This window comes from Clarias gariepinus, chromosome 20 (assembly GCF_024256425.1).
Source record: "Clarias gariepinus isolate MV-2021 ecotype Netherlands chromosome 20, CGAR_prim_01v2, whole genome shotgun sequence".
Lineage (NCBI taxonomy): Eukaryota > Metazoa > Chordata > Actinopteri > Siluriformes > Clariidae > Clarias > Clarias gariepinus.
This window is the reverse complement of record NC_071119.1, coordinates 10,566,453-10,587,500: the sequence shown is the minus strand read 5'-3', so window position 1 is coordinate 10,587,500 and position 21,048 is coordinate 10,566,453. Positions and strand designations below refer to the sequence as shown.

The following is a 21,048-nucleotide window of genomic DNA, read 5'->3' as shown; positions in this document are numbered from 1 at the left end:
TACCACATTTTCTAATCTGTAAAGAAAATTACTCTGATCAATGGTGTCAAAAGTAGGCCTGTAATTGGACAGCTGACAGGGGTCGAGATCAGACTTCCTAATTATCAGTTTAATAACTGCTAATTTAAAAGATTTTGGAAAATACCCAATGCTGAGTAAATAATTTATTATTTTTAAAAAAGATTCTGTTATTTCCAGCACAATCTGTTTAAGAAAATGTGTCGGTATAAGATCTAATATACAGGTTGATGAATTTGCAGAAGTGATGAGTGAAATTAAATCATCGCCCTTAGCGATCCAATCAAAGTTGGTAACTCTGGGAAATTACTGATAAAGCTTTATGTGGTAGTTGATGTGAATGTGCGTTTAATACGGTAGCGTGACGCTGTAGGTACAGTATTACTATGACACACTTTAATTGAGACAAGATAGTGATCTGAGATAACTTTAGAACAGGCTGCACCATCTCAGTGCCACTCTTCTCCTTGGCTATGAACATGATTGTGAAATCAGCAGAGGTGGAGTGCAGAGGACCCTTATCAAAATCTGGCACTCGTCAACCCCCTATGAGAGCCTTCATGGATGACCTCACAGTGACTACAACCTCTGTTCCAGGCTGTAGATGGCTACTCCAGGGGCTAGAAAGACTCATCTCTTGGGCGAGGATGAGCTTCAAGCCTGTCAAATCTAGGTCTCTGGTCCTGAAGAAGGCTGAGTGGTTGACCGGTTCTGCTTTACCATAGGAGGGACAGCAATTCCATCGGTGACGGAAAAACCTGTCAAGAGCCTGGGCAAGGTTTTCAATAGCTCCCTAAGAGATACAGACGCACTACAGCAAATCAGGGCTGATTTGACAATATGGCTTGCAGCAATAGACAAGTCGGGGCTACCAGGAAAATTTAAAACCTGGATCTATCAACATGGAGTTCTGCCAAGGATTCTTTGGCCCCTACTTGTCTACGAGGTGCCCATGTCCATTGTGGAGACGCTGGAACGCACCATCAGCAAGTTACTCCAGAGGTGGCCTGGGCTCCCTCGATCCCTTAGCAGCATTGCCCTGTATGGCCATTCCACCATTCTGCAGCTTCCCATCAGAGGCCTGTCAGAAGAGTTCAAGGTCACACGCGCCAGGGAGTTGATGATGTACCGGGACTCCTCTGACACAAAGGTTGCTTCCGCAGGAATCCTGGTGAAAACCGGAAGAAAGTGGAAGGCACAGGAAGCCGTCAGCAGAGCTGAGGCAGGGCTGCAGCATAACGTCCTGGTTGGTAACACTGCAGTGGGCCGAGAAGGACTAGGCAGCTTTCCCAAACCCCGCTACGATAAGGCGAGAGGAAGGGAGAAACGCCAAATGGTGCAGGACGAGGTAAGAGCGGAAGGTGGAAGAAGTTCGCAGGATCAAGATGGTGGCCATGTACCAGCAAGGCGCCTGGACAAGGTGGGAGCACGCCGAACAGCGTAAAATCACCTGGTCAGAGCTCTGGAGATGCGAACCCCAGCACATCAAGTTCCTGATAGAATCCATGTTTGATGTTCTTTCAAGTCCAACCAATTTACTGCGGTGGGGCTTATCTGACACCGCTGCATGCCAGTTATGCAAAAAGAGGGCACACTGGAGCACTTCCTTAGCTGCTGTCCGAAGCCCTGGGGGGAAGGGCGGTACCGCTGGTGTCACGACCAGGTACTTGGGGCTCTGGCAGACATAGTCAGCATGGCAATCACCAATTGCAAATACCAACACACCTCCAAGCAGTCCATCACCTTCGTCAGAGCTGGGCAGAAGTTACAACAACAGCCAAGTCCACCTGGAGGGCTTCTCAACACTGCTCAAGACTGGAAACTCCAAGCCGACCTGGGGAGACAACTCAAGTTCCCAGAATACATCTTGACCACTTTATTGCGCCCAGACATGGTGTTAACATCTGTCTAACATCTGACGCATCAAAGCAAGTGGTCTTGGTTGAGCTTACTGTCCCCTGGAAAGACAGATTGGAGGAGGCCCATGAGCGTAAGAAGGCCAAATACACTGAGATAGTGGTGGAATGCCGTAACAAAGGCTGGAAAGCTCGCTGCGAGCCAGTGGAGGTTGGGTGGCGGGGCTTCGCTGGTCAGTCATTACCCCGCATGCTTAAACTCTTTGAAATAAAAGGGCAGCTGTGCAGAAGAGCCATCAAAACCATCATAGAGGCTGCTGAGAAGGCCTCAAGATGGTTATGGATCCGGAGGGGGGATCCGTGGAGTAGTGGGCCACTTAGACACAAGTTGGGGACTGATCACCTCCGGCTGGGTCACCCGAGCGAGGGTGTTTGATGATCAAAGACCCAAAACATTCTACGACCTCGGGTTCATCACTGAAGATGTGTCCAAGTAGCACCTTGTGGTGTACTGAAGAACTAGACAGTGGAATTGTAAAAAAAAAATTATACTCAAACCAAAGAATATTATTAAATCTAAAGTGTGACCTGCTTTAGGAGTGGGTCGTAGCGAGTCCAGTATGGACATAAATGCTGTTCTCAGGAAATATTCTGGATTCTCCAAATGAATATTAAAATTGCCACTAATTAACGCTTTGTCTACAAAAAGGACTAGGTTTAAGAGAAAATTAGAAAATTTTGGTCCTGGGGGTGTGTAAAAAATAAAATGTGAATTTGTATGAATCAAAATGGTCAGTTTTTCCCTGGTGAGCAAGCCGAGGGCGACAGTGGCAAGGAAAAACTCCCTGAGATGGTAATAGGAAGAAACCTTGAGAGGAACCAGACTCAACAGGGAACCCATCCTCATTTGGGTGAAAGAGAAAGCAGTAAATGATCTGCATTTACACAGTGTGTTAGGTGGCAGGCAGTTAACCTATAATAGCTGATGTTAATTAATGTTATTATGGAGTCCAGGTAGTTATTGAAGACCCAGGTAGACTTGTAAGAAGTTCCAGTCCTAAACTATCGAACTGTCAAGTCCCCAGAGAAACAGTTGCCAACACCTGTTTTTTGGCAACTGTTTCTAGTTCAGGACTGGAACTTCTTACAAGTCTACCTGGGTCTTCAATAACTACCTAGACTCCATATTAACATTAATTAACATCAGCTATTATAGCTTAACTGCCTGCCACCTAACACACTGTATAAATGCAGATCATTTACTGCTTTCTGTTTCACCCAAATGAGGATGGGTTCCCTGTTGAGTCTGGTTCCTCTCAAGGTTTCCTCCTATTACCATCTCAGGGAGTTTTTCCTTGCCACTGTTGCCCTCGGCTTGCTCACCAGGGACTATCTGATCATTTTGATTCATACACATTCAAATTCCATACAAACTTAAATAATTCTTTTGATTGTGTAAAGCTGCTTTGGGACAATGCCAATTGTTAAAAGCGCTATACAAATAAAATTGAATCGAATTGAATTGTTAATTAATCTAAACCCCCCCTACAGTATTTGCCAACAGCGCACACAGTTTGATAAATTCACACCTATCGTGAATAAAAGGTGAGAAGAGATGCCGCAGAATCTTCTGACACAGTGCTTGCTCTGAAGGACTTTACTCGACAAGAATATAGAGAATAAGAATCATATTTATAATAAGATAATTAATTAAATAATAAAATTATATTAAATAAGAACTTTAACTAAAAGCCGGACCGACCAAATTTCTCATTCACTGCTGAAGTAGTTAAATATTCTTATACTGTAGATACATCGGTTACATTTTAAAAGTAAAATTGCAAGTAAATTACAAACGGCATGTAATGTTGTAAAATATAAATAAAACAGTATTACACATAAATATATGATATGGTAGTATATAAAATGAAAAAGCTCAATGAGTGCTCAAATGTAAAGCAAACACAATTTTAAATTTATTGTGTATATTTAACTTTATTCAGCTGTTTAAATTATATGAAAAATAACATTCCTACCAGCCAACTATTATTTTCTGTTTAAATTTAAAGTGACAAAAACCCTACTTTAGGCTAATAAATGTATTTTACGAGTTGGGACATTATTTAATACAATACAATATTTTTTACAAAACAGGATTTTTCTATCTCTATAAATTACACTGCTATGCAGTTAAAACAAGTGCACTGGATGCTGCCTTTCACTATTTTTAATCATTTATGTGCATAACTCTATGGTAGTTAATGTCATTTGCACTGTGCAATGTTTTATATAGACAGTTAGGTTTTACAATTAAAACAGCAACAGCATGACTGTTTTATAATGTAGACTATAGGATGGATTATGTATTAAGGGCTTCATTTTAGAGGCAACAGCTGGTGTGATGAGGGTGAACACAGCAAAGATTTAACTGATTAATCCCTCATGACATTCTATAAAATACATTTATGAGAAAGGACTGCACTGATGCAGATATAACAATTTATCGAAAAACACACACTCTGCTTTAATCCTTGCTTTGTGATGGCGAATTGAAGACCATGCTGAAAGACGGGGAGGAGCCAAAAGAGCCAAAGTCTGCCGCCGCTTTCATATCAAATTTTGCGTAATATGTAGCCTAATATGTAGCGTAAACAGTAGCGAATATGATATAAATGTCACGAATTACAATACTTCAAACAAAACAAACTGTTAGAATTATTTTATATATAAATGAGTAATTTCTACTCTCTTGCTCTCTCCCTCATAGATCTGATATTAACGTGTTAAATCTTTTCTGCTGCCATCTTCCTGTCTCCTTATACATCTGCTCTTTAAGGTGTGAACGCTCCCACGCTCACCTTCCTATTCTTTCTTTATGTCTCTCTCCCCCTATCTCTCTCTCCCCCTCTGTCTCCTTCCCCCTCTCCCCCTAACTCAAACCAACATCTTGTGATCGGACGGACACCTTTCTATCTTCCTCTCTTTTGATTCTTCAGGATCTCAACAGGACATTTACAATGGTTCATGTGCTTTGTAGTTACATATGTTTATAGCACAGGTATTTGGTCAAATGTATATAAACTCTATCTTTTGCTGTTAATAAACAAAGACCTTTCTGACAGACAACGTGTGTGTGTGTGTGTGTGTGTGTGTGTGTGTGTGTGTGTGTGTATGTGTGTGTTTGACTGAGTCTCTCCTGTATTTCTACTCTACAGACCAAGCAACTCACCTCTCCTACTACGTAACTTTAGAAAAACTTTTTACATACTTAAGTAAAAGTAAAATTACAGATTTTAAAAACTACTTTAAAGAGTAGAAATACACAAAAAAAACCTACTCAATTACAGTAACACAAGTTAATGTAATTCGTTACTTTCCACCTCTGACTGACTCTGAATCTGACGTATCTGGCACACATGCACACATAGATATGTTATATGGGTTAAAACATGCATATATTATTTGGGTTAAAACATTGTGTGACCGCTCATTCATTTCAAACAATGGACTCGATTTAAGCAAAAATAACTCTGGGTTTTGCACTTGAAGAGGATGAACAGTTAGTTGGCTGTATTTGTCCAGAAAGTAGAGAAGAAGAAAAAAAGTCAGATGCTACAATTTAACTGTTTTAGCAGCTACTGCTATGTACGGAAGCGCGTTGCATTCAAACAATAAAAAAAAAAATCATGGGACTTATGTCACACGGGACATGACATCCTGATCTCATAAATATCCTATAAATATGACATACTATCTCATAATAATGACTTAATATCTCATAATTATGAGATCAGGATGTCATGTCCCGTGTGACATAAGTCCCGTGATTCCTTTTTATTGTTTGAATGCAATGCGCTAGATAATATCTCATAATTATGACTTAATATCTCATAATTATGAGATAATATATCATAATTATGTGGGGCATTGGGACGCAGCATCTCGTTCCCGCCATTTAGGGAAGAGGGTTACAGCAAAGTAACTCAAGACGTTCCCTGTCAAAGGCTACACTTGATGCTGCGTGAAAACGCTATGGGAACGAGAGTGCCAACGCCGCCGCACTGCAAGTGTCTGGACTCCAAGGTTGTGTAGCTATGCGCACAAGGCCGAGAAGGTCTTAGAACTATGTCTGGGTAGCTGACTTGAGGACCCGTAAGCACGGAGTAGCATGAACATCCAGACTATAAATGTAACAAATGTGTGCGGAGAAGACAACCCTCCGCGTCACACACTTCCTGCAGGGGAATACTTCTTGCTAGTGCAATAGATGAGGCGATCCCCCTGGTTGAATGAGACCTGATTCCTAGAGGCGAAGTGAGCCAACGCGCCTCATAGGAGACGGCAATAGCCCAGTGTAGTGGCGGCCGCCCCCCCGGTTGCAGCCTTAGATCATGTAAAAGCTGCTCTGACTTACGCCACTAGCTGATGCGGTGGACGTAAATCTGAAGAGCACGTACTGGACACAGTAAGTGAAGTCTCTCCTGCTCCGAAGCTGTAAAGGCTCCCTTGGGCTGGATGGTCATCTAAGACCGCACCCCAGTCCATGAGGGAAGCGTCTGTCATTAGCATCTGCGACGACAAGATGAACTTAGAGTGGGACCCGGAGTCAGAAACCGGGGTCTGAACCACATAGGAAGGGTACGAAGCACCTGGCTTCGTATCCGCCTTTATTGGGGATTGGCACTAGAGTGAAATCCCCTAGTTCTTAGCCACAACTGAAATGCTCTCATGTGCAGAAGGCCCAAAGGTGTCACCGTGGATACAGCTGCCATGAGAGCTAAGATCTCTGAAAGTGATGGTCACTTTCTGGTCTAGCTTGATTTCCTTGAGGGTGTTGGGAATGGATTTCGACACGAGCGGGAAACAGCTGTGCCAGCTTACGCTCGAATTCCATGTGACACCCAAATATGTTGTCCTCTAAACAGGAAAGAGCACGCTTTCATGTGCATTGGATTTCAATCCTAAGAAACAAAGATGAGCTAGAACGACATGCTGATGTCGAAGCACTAGCTTTTTTTTTTCTGGGCCAGCCAGTCATGTAATTTAAATATGGATGCTCTGGAGTCGTAAGAGCCAGAACAGCATCCATGTATTTTGTGTATGTGCGGGTGAGAGAGCTAGACCAAATGGAAGGACCCGATACTGGTAAGCTTCGCCCCCGAAAGTGAACCTCAGGAACCTCCTGTGTTGTGGCAATATTTCTCTTGATTTGTTTTTAGATAGTGGTAAAGCCCGCAAAATAAAAAAATTGGACGCAGCCCCCCGTTCTTCTTGGGAACCAAGAAATACCGACTGTAGTAGACCGACTCTCCTTCTAGTAGGGGAACATGTAACATGGCCCCATTTCCAGCAACTTCTGTCAGCAGATGCGCACTTTCCGGTTTCATGGAAGTAGAGACCATGCCATTAAAACGCGGAGGGTGATGTGAAAACTGAATCCTGTAGTTTCTCTCTACAGTGCTTAGTACCCAAGGAGATATACTTGGCAGTAGCTTCCACGCTGCCAGTTTCTCAGGGAGCAAGGGGCAAAATCTCAGTGGCTTGGTTAAACGGGGGGAATGTTAGATGTTTGGCATCCTGAAACATGGCAGGAAAAAAACAAAGAACTAACATTTTATTGGAGACTGGTGTTGCCCGAAACACCAGTGGTGGCGGAGCAAAAACATCGGTCTCCTGGGGGTGCCAGGGAGAACACTTCTTTTGTTCTTTTTGTTTCTTTCTTTGAAATAAATTCTGCATGCCTCTCTCCATTGGGGGGCCACCCTCCACGGTCCTGGGCACATGAACCTCAGGGCTTCTTTGTAAAGAAGACAATATGCCAGTCTGACCTCTTTTGAGGCGGATTGCGCGATGCACCCCAATCTTACGAGGGGGTGCCCGGTTAAAAAACACTCTCCTTGTGTGTTTCACGACACACAGGAGTCAGACCCAGTCGAGACTGGGTGGCCGACAGTACCGACTCTTGAGCCCGGCGGGGAAGGAATTTCCCGAAGGCTTGTTATATAACTTCGCCTCATGAACCTAGTGGCGACCGAGTTAGTGACATCGCCAAGTAGGCCGGAAAGCGAGATGGGGGCATCAAGGAGGAATGCACGATCCTTCTCCTTGATGCCCCTGAGATTTAACCACAAGTGCCTCTCCGCGTGAAACCATAGCAGCCATAAAACGGCCGATAGCACGAGCCGTCTGCTTTGTTACATGAAGAGACAAGTCTGTGGCCCGCGTGATTCCAATGCACCCTACCTTGAAGAGCCCCGCCAGTACTTAAGTCTCTCAGCAGGTCAGCCTGGTAGGCGTGCAAAATTCAGGTCAGGTTGGTGCTTCATTGCACACCATTTTTTTTATTGTGTGAATGCAATGCGCTTCCGTAGCTATGAAATCCCTATCCATAGAAGAAAAAAAAAGTTTGGCAATTTAATTCAAAAAGTTAAACTCTTACATACTTTGCTTTAATCACACATAAAATGAAATATTTAAAGACTTTTTTTATTCAATATTTTATGAATATAAATATTTTAATAAATTTTGATCATCTGCCCTCTTGTCTTCCCATAGCTTAGTTCTCTTATATGAGTTCTCCTTTATATTATGAACCTTAATCATTTTAAAGGGAAGTCTGGGCTGCTTTGCATCATCCATTTGTGTGTGTGTATTTCTAATGTAACCATGCTGTTAAGTAACAAAAGCAGTATTACCCCATGATTTGCCAGGCAGTGACCGGGTCTGTTAGTTCCTTGAAATATAATTAAAGAGTTGCGTTAGTATCTGACTGGGAATCGTCCAAAAAATTAAAATAAAAACATATTTCACAAAAATCCTTCACTTAGACATTTAAATTTTAGGTTATTTTTTTTTCCCCAGCAATTTTTATTGGGTCGGTGGCAATAAGGAAGCAGCACATGGGTAAAACTTACATCAGAAATGCATAATACATTATATAAAATATAACTTACATTGAATTTAGTAGAAAGGAAGGAACTGATGAAGTAACTAATACTTTTTAAATCATGACATTATTATTTAGTAGCATGCATTTTTATATTATTTAAATTCATTTAGCATTTACTACTGTGCAACAAAAAAGTAATAACTGCACTGCACCTCATTTTTTATAATTATAGAAAAATATATCCATGACAACACTTTCCTCACTGATGGTACTCTTTAGTGATATTGTCACGAGCCAGCAAGATTCAGTAGGCTCTTCACAGGCTTTAAAATCCAGTCCGGATTTTTCCCCCTGCATGCGCTGTTTTTGGACTGATCTGCGTGTATGACCCTGCCTGTGTTTGGATACTGGCTTTGGACCTGCATCTCTGGATTAGATTTTTCTTGCGACTGGATCTCAGGTAATCGACACTCACCTGGCTAAACTGCGCTGATTCCTCCCAATTGCTCCTCGGCCCCTTAACCGTCCCAACTGAGCGTTTCAAGGTGGCGTACATTACCACCCTCCTCACGGGGAGAGCCCGCAAATAGGGAACGGCCCTCTGGGACGCTAACGACCCTTGCTGTGCCACCTTCGACTCCTTCACTGAGCAAATAAGGAGGGTATTTGACCATTCCTGTGTTGGAAGGGAGGGTACCAGAAAACTACTGGAGCTCCGCCAGGGCCCCCGATCTGCTTATGACTACGCCATTGAGTTCCGAACTTTGGCGGGACCCACTCAGTGGGACACCCTATATGACACCTTCATGAATTGGCTCTCTGAGTCAGTCAAGGATCAGCTGATTTCCCAGAAGCTCCTCGAAGAATTGAACGGCCTAATAAATCTCGCAGGGCGGGTAGACTCACGCCTTAGAGAGCGGCACCGAACCAAGCCCGACTCAAAGTTGGCACCTTTCCCACTCTGACCATGCCAGTCAACCCTCCTGCCGAACGGGTGAGCCCAGATACAGTGAAATGTATGGAGTTTGTATTTTAATTGATTTATAAGTTTGAACCAAAAATAGATGATTTACATAAAATCATTACAATTTCAAAAGATAGAATAGATGACAATCCATCTTCTTAATTTGTATTCAAAATAATAATATTGTATTAAAAAATATATTTTTGCTTGTAATATTATTAGTTCTTAGATGGCTTTTAATACATTTATTGCATTGGAGTAACCCATGCTCTTAACCTCAGCAAAATTGCATGTTACATTTTAATAAAACATTTATCTTCAACTTGCAGCATGAATACAAGTTAATTTTAAGACCCATATTTACAGAAGATATTTAACATACAAATTTTAATTTAATCAGTTTCAGCTGTTGACTTCAGTGAGCTCAGTTAAATAATTTCATCTCACAAATCCCAACTACAGAGAAGTTACATGGAAAATCATTCCATGTCAATATGTTATGTTTAGCAAGTACAGAGGCTGTTATAACACAGTCCTCTCCCCCAGCATTGTTGGGTTCACCGTACCACCAGAACCTAAAAAACCAAAGAGTGTCACAAAAAGAGGGTTAAGATAAAAAAAAAGGCTTAGGGAAAAAAAAAAGTAAATTACAGTGCAGTGTTGTCTTACGCAGTGGTCAGTGGTGAACCGTCCACCCATTTAAAGTCACCCTCTCTGACTATGTCAGTCAGACCAACTTTTAGAACTCCTAAAAGGATAATAGCACAATATAAATACTCTCAATTTTTCAAACCAATTTTCTCTCTCTCTCTCTCTCTCTCTCTCTCTCACCTGTTCCTCAGCACTGTTTATGATCACCAGGTCTGCTCCTCTCTCTCTGCAGTCCTGTCTGGTGTCATTCCAATTCTTCTTTTTCGTAGAAATGTAGTAAATGCTCGAACTAAAATATTTCCATCCTTGTTTTTTCAAGTATTACATAAGTTTTAATTCACAATACATAATGATTTATTTGTAATGCTTCAGATGTAAGTATTAATGTGAGTATTTAACATTCAACATTTGTACAGTAATCACTTGCCAAGTCTCTGAAGTCCACTGTGAAGCTCAGATGTTGTCTGGAGTAACTGCTTACTTTTGATGTTGGATTTGATCCACAGCACTGTGATGCCACTCAGCAGGAGAACACAGCAGCACCAGACACACTGTAGTCACTTTGTAGCATCTGTTCCCTGCAGCGTTGAGATCGAAATGGGGAAATGGACACAGATGGACATTAGCTTCTTGATTTTTCTGAATATTTATAGAGCTGCACTAAAAGTTAATATGAAGATTATAAAATTCGAGTGGAGTTTAAACTAGGGACATACTGTAAAGTAGTCATTTTTAACCATTTTTGTTAATATAATTTTGGTGTTAAAGAGAGGTTGGCTGTGTACTCATTTGTTGCACTTTAGGGAACTGATAATTGGACATATTAAGACTTGTCAGACATGTCCTACATGAGGAAGAAATATAGAATTATAGAAATGTATTTTAACTTAAACCATGCATGTTGAAGTGAGGTAATGCAGCCCTTGTCCAAGGTGCTTTATTTTTTATTTTTTTATAATCTCTACTCAGTGGGCATGTTACTGACTCCTCACTAGACTACTGTATATAGTGCAATCAGCTGTTAAATGAAAAATGCATCCACTGGTTGTTACTGTCAATACTTGTCTTCCTGCCAAAAATAAAAATTCTGATTATCTCTTCCACCTCTTTTTTTTACCACTTTTCTGCTTTTTGAATCCTTTTACACAGGATTTTGTTGTTTTTCTCCAATAACAAATATCCAAATAACAAAAGAATTATGTTTTTTACAGATTGATGAATTGGAAATGTTTCATATATTATATATGTGACATATATTTCATATATTACATGTCTTTCCTTTTAATGGACACATTTTACACAAGTAAATAAAAATGACTCCATATACAAATAAAGTATTTCTGAGTGTGAGTGTATTTTACCTGAGTTCTTAGATTGCTTGCTGCTTCTTGGCGTCTGGGTCTTGACTGGGTAAAGATCTTGATATGTATGATCACTGTTGATGGAATCAGCTCTATTGTCTGCATTTGCATACATCTTCCTACTCATTTCCATTTTTCTCTTTGCAGTAATCCTGATCTTTCAGTGAAGATAATAGATAATTTATCCTTGTAAAAGCCTGTGAACTGGGTTTTAATGGTCAGAGACTACAGTCAAAGTGGCTATCTGAAGGAACACTTCCCCAAGTGACTGGATGTATTGCGGTGTTGTTGAAAATCTATTTCCCGTTTTACTTCATTTCAACATCCAGTGAGCCAGACATGCAATTCTGAGGTCACTGAAGCTTTTGGATCACAGAGACGCCTTCTCTGTCTTTGTTATTTAGACCAATCCAAGTTTTTCTGCTGCTTTGCAATTTGTTTATGAACTCCTGTCATTGATTTAGTAAAATATAAGAATAAATAACTCTCTCTCTCTCTCTCTCTCTCTCTTTCTCTCTCTCTCCCTCTCTCTGTGCGCATGCGTGGTGTTATTTGATACATCTTTTGGGTTAATATATATTTATCTTTGTTGTGTGTGTGTGTGTGTGTGTGTGTGTGTGTGTGTATATAAGTGAGTAAGTGTGTGTGTGTGTTGCTGGAGCATGGCGGCTCCAGATACACAGTGGTATGAGAGTTTAACTCGCCGGCATGGTGTGCGCGTGGTGTGTTCGGCGAGTTTGGAGGAGTGTGTCTTAACGTTTGGAGATGAGATGGGACATGAGAACATCGTCTCTGCTTCCCGAATGAACAGTGCTGTTGTCGTGTTTGTAAATAATGTTGATGAAGTGATTAGTCTTCACTGGTAATAATGAGCACATACTGGTTTCTCCCCTGAGCTCCCCACAGTGACGGTTCTACACTGATTGGCTCCCTGGGCGAGACTCCCTCCTGGCGCCCCAAGCCACCTTTAATTATAAATTATTAGGAATAATAATTATTAGGATTAACAGAACGCAGTTGAAATTGACATCAAAAGACTGTTGTCTACAATATTACTCTTAAAAATGGCAAATTTAAATAAACATGCCCTAACATGCTTATTAATCTAATATAATCTAATCTAAGGGAGAAACAATTAGCTTCTTGGTTAATTTACTGCCTCAAATTATATGCTTTGTCATATAACAGAGTTATAGCAAATGGAAAATGTCTTTTAAACTATCTACCCATATGTAAATTACACTGGCTATTTACAGTATACTGTAAATATATTGTAAATACATTGGCTATAGCCAACTTTAACATAACCAATGGAAATAAATAACTGTACTTGCAACAATTTTGTTGCAAAGCATAATTTTGTGGTTAAATTTAATTAGATCTCATGTTGTATACACTGCTGAAAAAAAAAATAGAACCCTGCCCAAAAATAATAGAAATTGTATTGGTTTTAATAGTTATAATGGGAATTGTATTGATGTTAATGGTAAGTTTTGTGATAGTTTCACTGGAAAAAGTTCATTGTTTATAATGGTATTTAATAGAAACCATTAGAATTTCTGTGATGGTTTGTATATGGGGCCAGGGGTAGCTCAGTGGTTAAGGCATTGGACTACGGTTCAGAAGATCCCAGGTTCAAACCCCACAACCACCAGGTTGCCACTGTTGGGCCCTTGAGCAAGGCCCTTAACCCTCAACTGCTCGGATGTGTAATGAGATAAAAATGTAAATCGCTTTGGATAAGAGCGTATGCCTAAATGTATATTAGGCTTTTATTGTGTTATAGTTTTTTTTAGCAAGGTAAGCATAGAAAGCATCATAAGCAAGAAGTCTAACAAACCTAAGTGTTAACGTTATACCACTAATTACCATAATGACATGAATACCTTAATCATACAGAGAGAACATTGTTGCATACCTTTATCTTTTGCCTGTTTCTCCTCATCTTCTTTTCTTTTTTTTTTTCCTAAATTGGGCACCTGACAGCTTTGGCCTTTTTCTCTACATCGCTGTATTTACTTTGTAATCGACAATTCGACAATCAACAGATTTCCCCCAACGCTGTCACTCACGACCAGAAGTCAAGACTAAACCAATTTACCTCCACATCATAATCGTTTTTAATTACCTATTTTTTATTAGCCATTTCACACGATTAAATAAATGAAAAAAGTGCTAATTATTATAACATAATTATATTATGTGCGTTATTTGTAAGAAAGTCAGGTGTCACTGACATAATTTATCCCCCCTCCTTGTCCGCTTCATATGGGAGAGGTGAACTGTACTCTACCCCACCAACACCCCTCTCTATACACCTTTTAATGAATGACGCAAACATTGCGAGCTTAAGCATCAATGGTGCAAGAACATATTAAAAAATATCTAAACTCTATGAACTATTAAAACAAAAGCACATTGATGTGGCTCTACTTCAAGAGAAACACAGTGATGCCAAAAATGCTGCCAACTGGTCAAAAGAGTGGGATGGACTCGCCATTCTGAGCCACAATACATCACTGAGTGGTGGAGTCGCACTGCTCTTTGCTCGCAATTTTATACCTAACTCTTATACAATGGAAGAATTTTTAAACGGGAGGCTTTTAAGAGTGAAAACTTTTTATGAGAACGAAGCCTTTATTTGTGTGTATACCCCCACCAAGGCAGTAGAGAGGATGATGTTTTTAAACAAATTAAACAACATAATTACTGACTGTAGCCCAGGACTTAAGTGATATACGTACAGTATGGAGAAACAAAGACAGTATACCTGGGCCCATTCCATAGATAACACGCTCTCTCTGGCAAGAAGATACCAATTTAATTGAGTCTTTTACCTATCTATGGGCCAGTATTAAATCACAAAAAGCTGATTTTAGCTCTCTACAGCATTAGTGGGACTTAGCTAAAGCACAAATATTTTTTTTTTTGTTAACAGTACACTCTCAATGTCACAAAAGACATTGTAAGATCAATGAGAGCTCCAGAGACCGAAATAGTGGAACTCCAGTGTTTGGAGACTCAAAAAGTGGATTTTATGACCTGAATAGTTGAATAAACACAAACACAAACACACAATATAAATAAACAATAACTTTTTAAATTGAGCTTTCTCCACATTAACATATTTCTTGATTATACATATGTATATACAGTGAATGAATGAATTATGAAATTTAAGACTAATATTCACATAATTTATTTAGTGTTTAAATTTTGATTTAATCTAGTGTAAACAACAAATTTCTCTTTCTCCTACACTTTTTGGCTCCTTTCAGATTCTGAGTACATAGAGTGCATTGAAATAATCATGCAGTGTATTTTTATAATTTTGAAATAAATCTTTTTAGTTTTAGCTGTTGAATTCGGTGAGCTCAGTTAAATAATTTCATCTCACAAATCCCCACTGCAGAGAAGTTACATGGGAAATCATTCCAGGTTGATATGTTATATTTAGCAAATCTATAGGCTGTTATAACACAGTCCTCTTCTACCACAGCATTGTTGGGTTCATCGTTCCACCAGAACCTGAAAAAGTGTCAAGTGTCACAAAAAGTGTGTAAAAAAACAGTAAAAAAGAGTAAATTTCAGTGCATTGATGTCTTACGCAGTGGTCAGTGGTGAACCGTCCACCCATTTAAAATCATCCTCTCTGACTATGTCAGTCAGACCAATCCAAGCTTCATCACGTCCAAAATTTTCAGTGAGGAACTCCTAAAAGGATAATAGCACAATATGAATACAACTACTTTCTCCCTCTGACTCTCAGACAGCTATGAAAGGCTGTTTGGCATCTTGCCAAATTTAGAAAGACTGTTTGTTTTATTTTCCCCCACTTTAGTTAATGTTATTACAAAAGTTTAGCGTGAGAGACAGTGTGTGGGGCACCATGGCCTCTGAGGGCGGTGAAAATACTTTGTCTCTCCGGAATGGCATTAGGTGTGTTCCGGAGGTTGAAGTACAGATAGAGGAGGTGCTACTAGTGGTGGGAGAGCAGGTTGGGTGTGAAAACATCTATTCTGCCTCCCGGATAAACAGGGCAGTGGTGGTGTTCCTGACAAAGAAAACCTTAATAACCACGCTAATAAAACACGGGATACGAGTAAGAGACATCATGGCTTAAGTCACCCCTGTAAGACGCTGTGTGAAACGCTGCTTTTGTCTGAGCTCCGCCAGACTGACCAATTTTTCAACTTTTTCGTCCCCTTACGATGAGTGAAGATATAATAGATAAGTATTTTATAGTATTTCATAATATATTTACACAAAACACCTGTTATATTGCAAAGTTTTAAACTGTTTGGCAGCACACCGCTTCTGGCCGGCTATGCCATTAGCATCGCTAGCCTATTAGCCCGGCTATCACAAGTTTGTTTACGCTTTTGTACACTGATTATTTCCGTTTCTAGACACCATGTCGGTTGTGTCCCTGCTTTTGAATGCAGGTGAGGAGACATTGGAGCTGCACTCGGTGGATTTGGAGCTGGAGGCCGTAGAGAAGCAGATTCACGACCTACAGGTGAAGCTGGCCCCGCTACAGCAGTGGAAAGCCACGCTGGAATCATCACGGGCCGACGCTCACCTGTCCCAGGTAAATTCTCGGCGTGACACAATCTCTTCGACAACCTCAACCCCGCTTGTTTCTCTGCCCAAGTCCAATGCACCAAGGACGTGGTTCCCTTCACCCCAGTGCCAGGATGCCACGGAGCCACGGAGCTGCGGCAGCGGAAGACGCATGCCAGGTCCTGGACGAGGACCTCTTCCACTTCGCCACCACCCGTTTTCAAGATCGCGACCCGAAACTCCTCTTTTCTCCCGCTTTGCTCCTCTTTGCAAGACAGAACACGACGTTCTGATCATCAGGGACTCCATCATCAGGCTGATCCATGCTACCACGGCTAAAGGTAAGGTGCACACATGCTGTTTACCTGGTGCTTGTGTTCTTGATGTCACTGAACAGGTGCCTGTGGCCCTGAGGAAGAACATTTAAGCTGTGGTTCTTCATGCTGGCATGAACGACACCAGGCTGAGGCATAGTGGTGTTGCCACTATCTATAATGATATACTTACTGTTACTCAGAAAATAAGGCACAGGTTTAACTCATTTGAAGTGCTCATCATTAATGTTGCACTCAATGAAATATATAATAAACCTTTGCTATACTTTACAATGGCCACGGTGTACAGATCCTCAGGGCCATATCTCGATTTTTTTTTAAGGAATTTGGACTTAACTAAATTCCTTTGGGGTCAAATAAATATAAATGGAGTTATAGACAGGCTCTAAAAACTGCTAGGACTAAGCATCTTAGCCAACTGATAGCAAGAAACCAAAACAATCCCAGGTTCTTATTTAGTACAGTGGCTTGCCTAATAAAAAACCTAAGATGCCTGCAGAGAGTATCCCATCACAGTTTAGAAGTGAAGACTTTGTGCACTTCTTTAATGAACAAATGGATAGTATCAGAAAGAAAATAAAGAAGGTTCAACCTCTAATAGCGTTTTATGATCCAGTTTAGCCTAAAGCTTCACATTTAGATTTTCAGGGCTTTATAGGTATAGGACAGGAAGAGCTGTATAAACGAATCACCTCAGCTAAATCAACAATGTGCCTGTTAGACCCAATCCCAACCAGATTTCGAAAAGACGTGATGCATACGGTTGGAGAGCCACTTTTAAACATTATTAATTCCTCATTATATCTAGGTCACTTCCCCTAAACCTTACAAGTTGGCAGTTATTAAGCCACTTCTTAAAAAACCTAATTTGGACGCGAATGAAATAACAAATTACAGACCAATTTCAAACCTTCTGTTTATGTAAAAAATATTAGAAAAAGTAATGTCAGCTCAAATATGCACATTCTTGCAGGAAAACAACATCCTTGAAGAATTTCAGTCAGGTTTCAGGCCCCATCATAGTACAGAAACTGCACTACGACTTGTTTTTAGCTTCGGACCAAGGCTGCATCTCAGTACTAGTCTTACTTGATCTTAGTGCTGCATTCGACACTATAAATCAAAATATTCTCATAGATCGCTTACAAAATCACATAGGTAATCAGGGACAGGCATGCAAATGGTTTAGATCATACCTGTCTGATCGATACCATTTTAGAGATCTAAGTGGAGAACCGTCTGGTGTAATGCCAGTGAAATATGGGGTCCCACAAGGGTCAGTTTTAGGTCCTCTGCTGTTCTCAATATACATGCTTCCCTTGGGTAACAGCATTAGAAGACATGGGATTAGTTTCCATTGTTATGCTAATGATACCAAATTATATTTCTCAACGAAACCAGATGAAATACTTAAGTTGTCTAGACTAACTGAGTGTGTCCAGGACATAAAAGATTGGGTGACCAATAACGTTCTTTGACTCAATTCAGATAAGACAGAGATATATTGGCCCAAAAACCAGCACACAACAGCTTTCACAATTTAGCCTGCGTTTAGAAGGATGTACTGTTATTACTAGCTCAACAGTAAAAGATCTGGGCGTAATATTAGACAGTAACTTGTCCTTTGAAAATCATATTTCCAATATCACAAAAACAGCCTTTTTTCATCTTAGAAATATTGCCAAGCTTAGGAACATCTTATCCGTATCTGATGCAGAAAAGCTAGTTCATTCATTCATGACCTCCAGACTGGACTATTGTAATGCATTACTAGGTGGTTGTCCTGCATCCTCAATAAACAAGCTTCAGTTAGTCCAAAATGCATCGCCAGGGTTCTCACTAGATCCAGAAAATATGATCATATAACCCCAATATTATCATCACTGCATTGGCTACCCGTTCAGTTTAGAATTAATTACAAAATAGTATTACTTACATACAAGGCTTTAAATGGTTTAGCTCCCACATACCTAACCAGTCTTCTGATACGCTACAATCCACCACGTTCCTTACCACGTACTTCCCAGAATTTCAAAATCTACAAAAGTGGGTAGGGCTTTTTCATATTTAGCTCCAAAGCTTTGGAATAGCCTTCCAGACAGTGTTCGGGGCTCAGACACAGTTTCCCAGTTTAAAAGTAGACTCAAGACGCATCTCTTTAATCTAGCATACACGTAACTTATCCCATAACCTCATACTCCAGTACATCTATCCTGAATGGCAATTATGCCATCTGTTCTGTATTTTTCTACCCATCCTGAGGCATATGAAAATTGTGCCAGCTTCAGTAGACAAAGACCAACCCTGCAAGGTTCCTGAGGCATCCAAAGAAGGACCTGCTCCAGCTGGATTCTGCTTTATGATGATTGGAGTTACACATGCTGCTCCTGTGCTTCCAGTGATCCAGACCCCATCTGCCCTCTGCACCTACTGACTCCCTGTGCTAAACTGGACTTCATGTTAATTTAAATAACTTCTGTTATATTGCACTTTCACCTGCATAACACACATAATGTTATATAATTTCTATCTGTTATCACCCAAATGAGGATGGGTTCCCTGTTGAGTCTGGTTCCTCTCAAGGTTTCTTCCTATTGCCATCTCAGGGAGTTTTTCCTTGCCACCATCGCCGTCACCCTTGGCTTGCTCATCAGAGACATTTTATTCATCATTCATTCATCTCATTATTATCTTGACACATTTTTTTCACACATACACACTTCCAAAAATTTTCTTTAAAAAAAAAAAATTATCTTATTTTTGTGAAGCTGCTTTGAGATAATGGCCATTGTTAAAAGCGCTATATAAATAAAATTTAATTGAATTTAATTTAACCCCTCTGTCTGCCTTGGCAACATGAGTGGTGATCTCCAACATGCCCCTATTCTTTAAGGAAGAACAGATAATGATGGAGCTGGCCCGATTCGGGAAATTTACCCTCTCCATAAAACCCGTTTTGCTTGGGTTTAAGAGCTCTTGGGTAAAACACGTCCTGTCCATCCGCAGGCAAATTTTTATTACTTTATGAAACTAGAGAGTGTGAGGGGTGAAGGACAGCCCCAGTGAAAAAAAAATACACTTTAGTGTATTACAAATATATTGAAATCCTCGATAGTACATTGCAAATATACTAACAAAAAATTGTACCATCAGTAAATATATAAAAAGTATACTAACATCATGCTTTTACCAAATTTTGGAATTAAATTTTTAATATACTTAAAAATAATTGTATTATAGTACACTTTTCAAAAATATATTATTGGAAAATATACTTTAAGTGAAAGGTTGGTCTAATTTCCAAAGTATACTTATTTAAACTTGTTTTTCAATGTATTTTTGGTATATTTTTAAAAAATATGCTCGAAATAATCATTGTACAAATGTACAGAAACTATACAATAGAAAACAATTTTTTATATTCGGTAGTCTCAGTATGTTACCAGTTAAATTTAAATGTACTTATATTTAGTGCACTACTCTCTCGTGCTTTTAGACTCGTTTCTGCACGCTGAATCTCTCTCTCTCGCGCGCGCGCGATGTTAAACTCGTTTTTGTGCGCTGAAAATGATTTTTCCTGTTTAAGATAATTTATGTTTGCACTCTCTCACTCTTCTGTGCGCTCACATAATAAAGTGACACACTGCAGCAGTGTGATATCTTTGTATCTATTCCAGCAACCCATAGACTAGTATTCGGCGCGTCACCAGCCAATTGTTTGTAGGCGGGCAGATTCGGAAAGTCCGCTCTCTGATTGGCTCCCCAGTCCGCCACTTCTAGTTTGAATTAACGGCTGGAAGCTGCATCATCGCGTGCGTTAGTTCGTATCGTTATTATTTTATTTCATTGGCATAAGGTAAATATAACGGTTTTTGTTAGGTAATTTGTAATTAAGTACATACTTTAAACTATAGAATGTATTGTCTAATGTGTTGTTGCTAAATTTCATGTACTTTTCTTGTGGTATAATGGCTCCGTAGCTCTCGGCCTGTTTTCAGTCTCTGTGTAACAGAATCAACACAGCAGGTTTAAACTAATACTGTACCTGTATACTCTAATACTGATGTCTGTCTGTGTCCACACACCAGGTTTAAACTAATACTGTACCTGTATACTCTAATACTGATGTCTGTCTGTGTCCACACACCAGGTTTAAACTAATACTGTACCTGTATACTCTAATACTGATGTCTGTCTGTGTCCACACACCAGGTTTAAACTAATACTGTACCTGTATACTCTAATACTAATGTCTGTCTGTGTCCACACACCAGGTTTAAACTAATACTGTACCTGTATACTCTAATACTAATGTCTGTCTGTCTGTGTCCACACACCAGGTTTAAACTAATACTGTACCTGTATACTCTAATACTGGATTACGGTTCGGAAGATCCCAGGTTCAAACCCC

At 40.1% G+C, this 21,048-nt stretch overlaps 1 protein-coding gene and 1 pseudogene across 1 annotated transcript in view; one reads left to right on the top strand and one right to left on the bottom strand.

Moving 5' to 3' along the window:
* Positions 1-2,310, top strand: part of LOC128508262 (uncharacterized) — a 3,498-nt pseudogene extending 1,188 nt beyond the window's left edge.
* Positions 2,311-10,151: 7,841 nt separating this feature from the next.
* The window catches only part of LOC128508315 (C-type lectin domain family 4 member M-like), a 324,096-nt gene continuing 313,199 nt past the window's right edge, over positions 10,152-21,048 (bottom strand). The window contains exon 7 of the mRNA XM_053479586.1: positions 10,152-10,302. Within this exon, the coding sequence (XP_053335561.1) occupies positions 10,152-10,302 (151 nt within the window). The remainder of the gene's footprint in view (positions 10,303-21,048) is intronic.